Below are 9,683 nucleotides of genomic sequence, written 5' to 3' on the forward strand. Positions count from 1 at the left end.
GACTCTTCATCTTCGCCATTGACGAAACTCCTCACACCTCTTCACAAACCATAAAAACCCAATCCTACCTCACATTATGGCAAAAACCTCACGAAATTCACCTTTTCCAATCTCAAAATTTTCCAATACCTCTAAAATGGAAAACACCCCTTTTCCTACCAAAACCCTTGAAACCGAAAAAAATCAAGAAACACCAATTGATGAGAGGGAAGGAAATTAATCGGGGAGGATAATGAAGAAGAGTCCCCGAAACAAACTCAGAGGGAAGAAGTAGTCACCCCTATTCCTTCCAAAGGAACTGCTCCTTCTTCATCAAAGAAACGGGTTGAAAAAAGTGAGTTAAGGTACGTGTTAGGCTTTTCTGTAGACCTAGAATGGGCAAATGAGGTGAAATATACTGAATTAACTGACATTCTAAAGGAACAGGGTATGGAATACCTGTTTGAAAATGCTTTTAACAATGCTCTAGTTCCTTTAGCAATGGATGAATTCTGTGCGAATTTTACCAACACTGATGGTATTTGCACAACTGAAGTAAGAGGGAAGAAAATAAAATTTACTCAAGAAACATTGGCCAAGATTTGGGAAGTTCCTTGTAAAGGAACAGATTTGTACTTTAAAAGGAAAGGAATCGTTTCCTTCCCTAATTTTCCCCAAGACAAAATTGTTGAAACTTTTGGGGGAACTGCTGGTCAAAACAAACTAAACCACAACCTACTTTCTCCTCTCCACAAAGTGCTGTTTAATTTATTTTGGAGAGCACTAATTCCTCGCACTGAAAAGAGGAATGAAGTGGGTCTCTTAGACATGTGCTATATGTTCTGTTTAGACCATCACATACAAATAAACTTCCCTTCTCTTTTCATCTAACATCTTACCCATTGCATAGAAAATAATTGCGTAGTTGGATATGGTGCTTTGATTATATCCCTTCTTTTTCATATCAAGGTTAAGCTAACTAGTTGGCCCACTCTAGGAATTAAGAAAGGAAATATTTTGAATGAGAAAACACTAAGTGGGTTAGATCTCTTTGTCCAAGAGGGAGTACTCACTCAAGGGAGAACAGCTCCCAGTTCCTCTAGCAAGAGGAAACTGCCTGGGGCAGTTGAAGAGGAACTACCAGATGTCATTTTGGAGGAACCAGTTCCTACATCCCTTGAACCAAAAGAACCAAAACCAAAGAGACGAAAAACAGTAGCAAAGAAGCCTACCCCTCCTGTTCCTAAGAGAGTTAGATAGAGCAGAAGATTGAAAATTGCTCATTTTGCTCCTGTTCCTTCTAACAAGGACTCATCTTTAGTCCTTTCTGATGTGGAGGAACAAGAACAACACTCTCTTAAGGAACCCACACCACCATCTTCACCAAAACTCTCTGTTCCTCTCACCAAACTATCTTCCATCTCTCCCTCTTCCTTTTCTGTTCCTTCCAGCTTTGAACAGATTCAGGATGAGTTGACTAGACCTAATCCCTTTTCCACCACCTCTACAAATCTTCCACCACCACCACCTTTTCTTTCTCCCATTTACACCACCTCACCATCTGTTTCTACTCCAGGAACTGATGGTACTTCAAACCAACCTACTCCAGTTCCTCCACCAAAACCTCCTACTGCCTCTGGTTCCAAGGGTGAGGAACAAGTGCCTACGGATGATTGTGACTGGGTTAACGAAGTTGTTCTTCCTGCACAACATATGATAAAATTTTATAATCACCTTCACTGGACCTTAGATGATAAAACCGACAAAATGCTGGGTCTCATGAAAGTTTTAAGTGATATGGTGATTGAGCAACAGAAGAAGATGGGGACAATGGCCCTAACCCTTGAGAGTTTGAAGCAGAAAGTTGGTGACAGCCATGGTGAAGTGATGAAGAAACTGGAGGATGTGGTAGAAGAAGAAGTAGTTGAGGAACACAATTCCCCTTTCCTTTCCTAGTTATTAGTTCCTGTTTACCTTTTGAAGAACTAGACTGTTGTTTTGTTTAGTTTCTTCTCTTTTTCTTTCTTTGTTTTTTTGGGAACAAGTGCTATATAAAAATGACTTTTGCTATTTTGTCTTTGTTTATGATTATTTGTGCATAATTTCTTCCTTGGAATGGCTAGTATTCTGTGATTGATGTTTGAGCATGTCTACCCTTTGCAATTCTAACTTAACCATAATTGGTGCTTGCTTATGGTCTTAAGGTCTAATAACCAATTTATCACGTCACGCAGAGCTTATTCTTTTTGAAGATGACAAAGGGGGAAAACGATTTAAGGAACAAACTGTAAATAAGTTAAGGTAAATGAAAAATAAAAAATAAGTTAAGGTAAATCAAAAATCAAAAATAGGTTAAGGTAAATGAAAAATCAAATAAGTTAAGGTAAATGAAAAATCAAAAATCAAACATTAAGTAGGTTTGGTAATGCCCAAAACTTGTTTGGCAATTACCTAAAAGCATGTGATATGAGGTTAATTTGGCCTTTTTAGTACAAAGATGGACAATGGGGTACCAAAACTCAAGTGAATGGAGTTTAGTGAGCTATTGGGCTCAACGGACCCAGTGACAGGATTGTTCAATCCTTGTAAGATGGCTTTGATGAGTAATGAGTATGGATTATGATTTTGTATGTTTGTTAATGCCCAAAACTTGTTTGGTAATTACCTAAAAGCATGTGATATGCGTTAATTTGGCCTTTATAGTACAAGAATGGACAATGGGGTACCTAACTCAAGTCTATGGAATTTAGTTAGCTATTGGGGCTAATAGACCAGTGACATGAAAACCGTGTTTAGTAATTATCTAAAATCATGTGATCTGAGGTTGAATTGGGCTTTTTAGTATGATGAAGGACAACTTGAGCCCAAAATTTAGATCAATGAGGTTTTTGAGGTTTTAGGCCTAATGAACCATGTGTCATGATAGGATTGCTTTGAGGAGTAATGATAATGGATTGTGATTGGGATAACATCTTCCACTTTGTGGTTTGGTAATCTCCAGAACATGTTTGGTGGTTACCTTAAAGCATTGGATTGGGGTTAATTTGGGCTTTTTAGTACAAGGATGGACAATGGAGACGCAAAACTCAACTTCATGGGGTTTGGTGAGGTATTGGGTCTAATGGATCCAGTGACATAATTGTTCAATCCTCAAAGGATGACTTTGATGAGTAATGGCTATGGATTGTGATTGGGTAGGTTTGATAATACCTAAACATTTTTGGTACATACTTAAAAGATCTGTGTTTAATTTGGGATTTTTAGTACAAGGAAGGACAATGAGGGCCCAAAACACAGGTCAATGGGGTTTGGTGAGGTTTTGGGCATAAAGGACCCAGTGACATGATTGTTCAATCCCCATAGGATGGCTTTCATAAGAATTGGGAATGGATTGTGATTGGATAGGTTTAGTAATGTGTAAACCATGTTTGGTAATAACCTAAAAGCATGGATCTGAGGTTAATTTGGGCTTATAGTACAAGGAAGGACAATGTGAGCCCAAAACTCCGATCAATGAGGTTTCGTGAGGTTTTGGGCCTAATGAATCCACTTGCATGATAGGATTGCTTTAAAGAGTAATGATTAGGATTGAGATTGGGAGAACATCATCCACTTATTGGTTTGGTAATCCCCATAACATGTTTGGTGGTTACCTTAAAGCATATGATTAGGGTTAATTTGGGCTTTTTAGTACAAGGATTGACAATGGGGATCCAGAACTCAACATCATAGGTTTGGTAAGGTATTGAGCCTAATGGATCCAATGACATGCTTGTTCAATTCCCATATGATATCTTCCATGAGTAATGGGTATAGATTTTAATTGGATAGGTTTGGTAATGCCCATAATTTGTTTGATAATTACTTAAAATCATATGATCTGAAGATAATTTGGAGATTTTAGTACAAGAAAGGACATGGGGGCCCAGAACTCAAGTCATGGGGTTTGGTGAGCTATTGGACCTAATGGACCTAGTGGCATGGTTGTCCAATCCCCATAGGATAGTTTTGATGAGTAATTAGTATGGATTGTGATTGGGTAGGTTTGATAATGCCCAAAACTTGTTTGGTAATTAACTAAAAGCATGCGATCTGAGGTTAATTTGGCCTTTTTAGTACAAAGATGGACAATGAGGTACCAAAACTCAAGTGAATAGAGATTGGTGAGCTATTTGATTGGTTTAATGGACCCAATTATACAAGTCATATGGGAATTTAGGTAAAAAGAAAGTAAGGGCTCCAAGGTGGCACAAAGGATATTTTATATGAGGTACATAAAAGTCTAAAAGTTCTAGACATAATATTAGGATTAGTTTTGGAACTTAGTATATCATGCATAGGAAACTTTAACTGGTAAGATTGTTTGTAACGAAATATCATTTCTGTGATTGTCATGTAGGAACATGTTGTATGGGGGCTGACTAAGTTCCATACCGGTCTACCTAGACCGATAAGAATTGTCATGGTCAACATGCCTACTGTAGAACTGATGACATTGTCATACCGGTTCCTTTGAGATACCTGGATCGTATCCTCCTCCGGGCCTTTCATCAAGGCCCTGGGCTTGATCCAACTTTCATCTACAAATGCCTACGGGCCTAAAAGATAGAAGTTCAACATAGAATAAAAGAATATCCCAAAGGGATATCCCTATGAATATTCCCATAGAGGCAGAGTCCTAATTAGATACGGGCCTTGACGGGCCCCTTATAAATACTCCGCTGATCCGAGTCATGATGTACGTTGACTAACACAATCATACTGCACTTGAGAGTTACCGGTTTACCCATTACTAACTTAGGCATCGGAGAGACGTTCCTCGAATCAACCCCCGAGGCTAGTCTATGTGTTCTCTTATGCAGGAACTGGAACCGGCTTAATGACTGAGGACTTACCGGTTCGTAGCTTAAAACTTGTCCCATACCGGAACAATTGGCGCTAGAAGGAGGGGCAAACACTACCTTGTAGTCTAAGCAATTTCTTGCAAACAAAAACAACCCTCAAGGATCCTAATCAGCGCTTTGGGATGCCGAAAACTGATGAAAACAATGTTCCCGGCCCCTTGAGAAAACTCCACCAGAATTTCAACCCCGATGTTGGCCGCAGGACTAACTCAGCCACCTATTGACAACTAGGGGAAAACTCCTGAAACTCCTCAAGAGAGTATTTTCCATCTGTTCACCCCGGAACAGCTCAGGAGTGCGGCGGAAGTCTTCCAGGCCATGGCAATCCACACCCCACCGACCGGTCCACCCGTCAAGCAACCTCTGAGCAGAGCCCACAGCCCAGTGAGAAAACTGCGTTCATTGGGGACAGGCCGCCAGGGGGAGCGAGGCCGAAATGACCAGGATTAGGTGGCCAACTCCAAGACCCCCACGGAGCAGGTGGGGGAAGAGGAAGAAGGGGAAGCTCGGGAAATAGAAGTCCGGCAGCATTCTTCCCACCCCAGAAAGGGATGTGAATACGGGCGACGAGCACCGGTATCCCGACGGAACTCACCATTCTCCACTGCTATCCTTCAGGAAACCATGGAGAAGATCAAAATGCCGACATGTAACTATGACGGCAAGACTGACCCGGAGGATCATATATCGGCCTATGAAGGACACATGCTGCTGTACACTGATACTGACTCAGTATGGTGTAAGGTGTTCCCCTCTACGCTAATCGGGCTAGGCCATACCTGGTTCAAGAGCATACCGCCGGCAACAGTCTTCGATTTTCGCCAGCTCACATCCATGTTTGTTACACACTTTGTTAGTAACAAACGCAGGGAGAAGACTACCGGCGAACTGATGTCGATCAAACAGAAGGAGACAGAAAGTTTGAGGGATGTACTACGTAGGACGTTTCAACGCAGAAGCCATCACTATCCCCACTCTGCAGCAGGGGGTAGCAGTCTTAGCCCTCATGACAGGCTTAAAGGAGGGAACACCCTTCAGAAGCTACCTAGGTGGTAAAAAGCTGACAAGCCTAACGGAGGTTTTAGGTAAAGCAAATGACTTCATCCGGAGGGAAGAGTTTGACAAGGAGATAAACTCTAAAAGGCCGACAGCAGAGGAGAAAGATAAAGAGAAAGAGCACAAATATGATAAGTAGGAAGCATAAGAAACCGGACACCTCCAATAGGAGGGAGGAAAGTAATTATGTGAAGAAGGGCCATGAAGGTCGAACAGACAAATACCACAACTATACTCCTCTAACAATATCCCGGGCTCAGATATACGAATTGCATAAAAAGGATGACAAGTGGTAGAGACTCAGAATGATGTATTACAAAGGCTGGGATAAATCGAAGTGGTGTGAGTTTCACATGGACTACGGTCATGTAATAGATGACTGCAAAGACCTTAAGGACGGGATCAAAGACCTCATCAGAAGAGGCTACTTCACCCAGTACCAAGCAAGGGTCGACTGGAAGTCCCCACCTAGAGAAGATGAAAACGGTAACAGAAGGTCAGTGAAAGACAGGATCACCGAAATCCATGTCATATCTGGAGGGCCGACACAAGGTGGAAGCATACATGGTGCCAAAGCTAGCTTGAAAGAACTGAGGCACCAAGTGAACTACCACAACACGGGGAAATGGCCTGCACCACCAACCATGCCGTCTGTATCCTTTACGTCAGAGGACGCTAGGGGAACTGTCTACTCCCATGCTGATCCCTTGGTAGTATCTCTGCAGATATCAACTGTAGTGGTGCATCGCGTACTGGTGGATGGTGGAAGTTCCGCCAACATTTAATACAAAGACACATTCGAGAGAATGGGCCTCGAAACCGCATGTCTGAAGCTGGTTTCTTACCCAGTTATCGGTTTCATAGGGGCATCCGTCGTCTCGGAGGGAACCGTTAAGCTTGCAATAAAGCTGGGGGAAGGATCTCATTCTAGGGACATGATGGTGGAGTTCCTCGTTGTTGATGTCCCGGCGGCCTACAACGCCATCAGCGGACGATCTTTAAATCATGATGCCTAAGCTGTAGTCTCCACGTACCATCTGAAAATGGTCTATACCTCCAATGACGGTAATCCAGAGAAAATCAGGGGGAACCAAGAGTCGGCAAGGGCCTTCTTCCTGACCGCCCTCAAACACTCTGATCACAAGCGTCCAGCTGACACACCGCCATCAGAGCGAAAACGATGCAGGATGGAAAATAAGTCCAAGAAAGATCTGTCAATGGAGAACTTTGAGGTAAGGCCGGCAGATCAGCCGAGACCTAGCTCGGAAGGAGAAACGGAGGAAGTAAGCCTAGAGCTGGAAAGGCCGGAAAGAACGGTGAAGATTTGAGCAAACTAGGCGGAAGAGGTCAAAATCAATCTGATCACCTTGCTGCAAGATCATGCCGATATCTTCGCATTCTTTGCAGACGAGATGCCGAGAATTGATCCCACATTCATGGTTCACTGGTTAAACGTCTATGAGGATGTCAGACCGGTCAAACAAAAGAAAAGGAATTTCTCCAGCGAGAAGAATGCAGCCATTAAAGAGGATGTGGATAAGTTCTTGGCAGCAGACTTCATAGAGCCTTGCGACTATCCGGAATGGCTGGCAAACGTGATCATGGTCAAAAAGGCCAACGGGTCATGGCAGATGTGCATCGATTTTACCGACCTCAACAAGGCCTGCCCAAAGGACTGCTACCCTCTGCCCAGAATAGACCAGTTGGTAGACTCTACTAGCGGCCAAGCCTTACTGAGTTTCATTGACGCCTTCTCTGGTTACCATCAGATCATCTTGCTAGAATCTGATAGAAACAAGGCGGCCTTTATCACAGACGCAGGGGTCTACGCTTACAAAGCCATGCCTTTTGGGCTCAAAAATGCCGGCGCAACCTTTCAAAAGCTGGTAGACAAGATCTTCGAGCATCAATAGGGCCAAAATGTAGAGGTGTACGTCGACGACAGTATAGTGAAAAGCCTAACAGAGGAGGAGCACGTCGTTGACCTAGAGGAAACCTTTGCCACCCTCCGGCAACATTAGATGAAGCTGAACCATAAAAAGTGCGTGTTTGGGGTGAGATCCGGCAAGTTTCTAGGTTTTATAGTAAGAGAGAGGGGCATAGATGCTAATCCCGATAAAGTTAGGGCCATCAGCGATCTCCCGGAGCCAAAGAGCATCCAGGACATTCAGAAGCTGACAGGAAGGATGGCAGCCCTCACCAGATTTGTCTCAAAGTCGGTCGAGAAAGCCCAGCCATTCTTCAAAATCCTTATGGGTAATTAGATGTTTGAATGGGGGGATGAGCAAAGACAGGCCTTCGAAGAGGTAAAAGCACACTTAAAGAAACTACCAACAATAACAGAGATTCATTATGTTGTTTGGGTCATTAAACCCATACACAAAAGTGCACCCAAATCCCTCACCATTATTTAGCTTCACAAAATAGTGTATGTATTGGCTATTAACTCGATAATGTTAATAGTAAAAGCTATTTAACACCCCCGAATAAAAATTCTACCATGTTCATGATAATTATTGTTATGAGTGAAACTTCACCCAGTGTAAATATTCAAGTTTACAGACCCTATATGATTAGTTTTCACTCTAGTTTCTAAGAGGCTAAACAACTTCACAGTATGAGAGGCAATAAAGTTTATCACCTCATTAGGCTTAATCTTATTGTTTAGACCTCTTATGATCCAATATAGCAAGATATCTATCAAGGTTAGCGGGAGCCACTTTCTTCCCTATTTGCATATTATTATCATAGCTTCCACTAGTCCCTTCTTGATATTCTCCTTCATATTCCTTGCCTTCTCCTACATTAAGATCTTCAATATTTCCTAACAGAGCCATGAATGAGTTGTGAACTGGAACATCTATTGCAGTTGGCTCTAGTAAAGCCTTTTTGGTGGTTTCGAAGGTGAAACCCTCCTTGTCTTATTGCACTTTATCTTTCTAGAACCCATGCCCTCTTCCCTTCATGCTTTCTACAACTGTCAGCATCATGTCCAAATCTATAGCATTTAATTCACTGCAATGGCCTCTATTAATACTCCAAACTTTACTCAATTGCCACATCATGTTCATTACAGTATGAGATTGTTTCAAGTTATCTCTGTTGTAATCCAACTTCTAATATCACTCTAGAAAAACTAAATCTCTCTTTAGTCTTAGTAACATTATTCATTTTATGCACCTGTTGAACTTATCCAACAATTTATATAAACTCTTCTTCCCAAATACTGAAATGGCAATCCAAGGAGTTTTATCCCAATTGGCACCATCTTTAGTTTCGCTTTGTCATTTTCCATGTCAGGGTCCTAGTGTTTTCTGATAAAAGGTTTTTGGTTGAAAAATTGAAACCCCTCTATGGTCACTTTCAAATAATCTTCCATAGATGAAAATTGAACAATGAAGATTCCCTTTCCCATAATAACAATTTTATTAATTCCAAGCTTTCCCCAAATCCATTTAAAATTCCCTTCCATTATTGATAATGGTGGATTCGCCCCCAAAACACAACATACAATAGTTGACAACCACTATTTTATCTCTTCTTGAATATCTTCCGATTCAATTGTAACAACATTAGCAGTTATAATTACATGACTGTCATTTTTCATTTCTTGCTCTACTCATTCTTCCCTTGACAATCTCAAAGCGGTTAGGGGTTCAGAACCACTTTGCATCACATTTAACCATTACAAAAATATTGCCTTCTCCATAGAATGTTGAATCTTATCCTCCTAAGATGCTGGAG

The 9,683-nt window shown here is 41.7% G+C and overlaps 2 protein-coding genes across 2 annotated transcripts; both read left to right on the forward strand.

Annotated features, from left to right (window-relative positions):
• The first annotated feature begins 429 nt into the window (after positions 1-429).
• LOC130590456 (pectinesterase inhibitor 10-like) lies at positions 430-1,935 on the forward strand. Its single transcript, XM_057392895.1, has 3 exons — positions 430-534; positions 1,288-1,627; positions 1,730-1,935. The coding sequence occupies exons 1-3, from the start codon at positions 430-432 to the stop codon at positions 1,933-1,935; spliced, it is 651 nt and encodes a 216-aa protein (XP_057248878.1).
• A 4,312-nt stretch (positions 1,936-6,247) lies between these two features.
• On the forward strand, positions 6,248-6,724 carry LOC104887354 (uncharacterized). Its single transcript, XM_010671971.1, has one exon. It carries the CDS (start codon positions 6,248-6,250, stop codon positions 6,722-6,724), a length of 477 nt encoding a protein of 158 aa, XP_010670273.1.
• Positions 6,725-9,683: the final 2,959 nt, after the last annotated feature.

Source organism: Beta vulgaris, chromosome 2 (assembly GCF_026745355.1).
Source record: "Beta vulgaris subsp. vulgaris cultivar EL10 chromosome 2, EL10.2, whole genome shotgun sequence".
Classification (NCBI taxonomy): Eukaryota; Viridiplantae; Streptophyta; class Magnoliopsida; order Caryophyllales; family Amaranthaceae; genus Beta; species Beta vulgaris.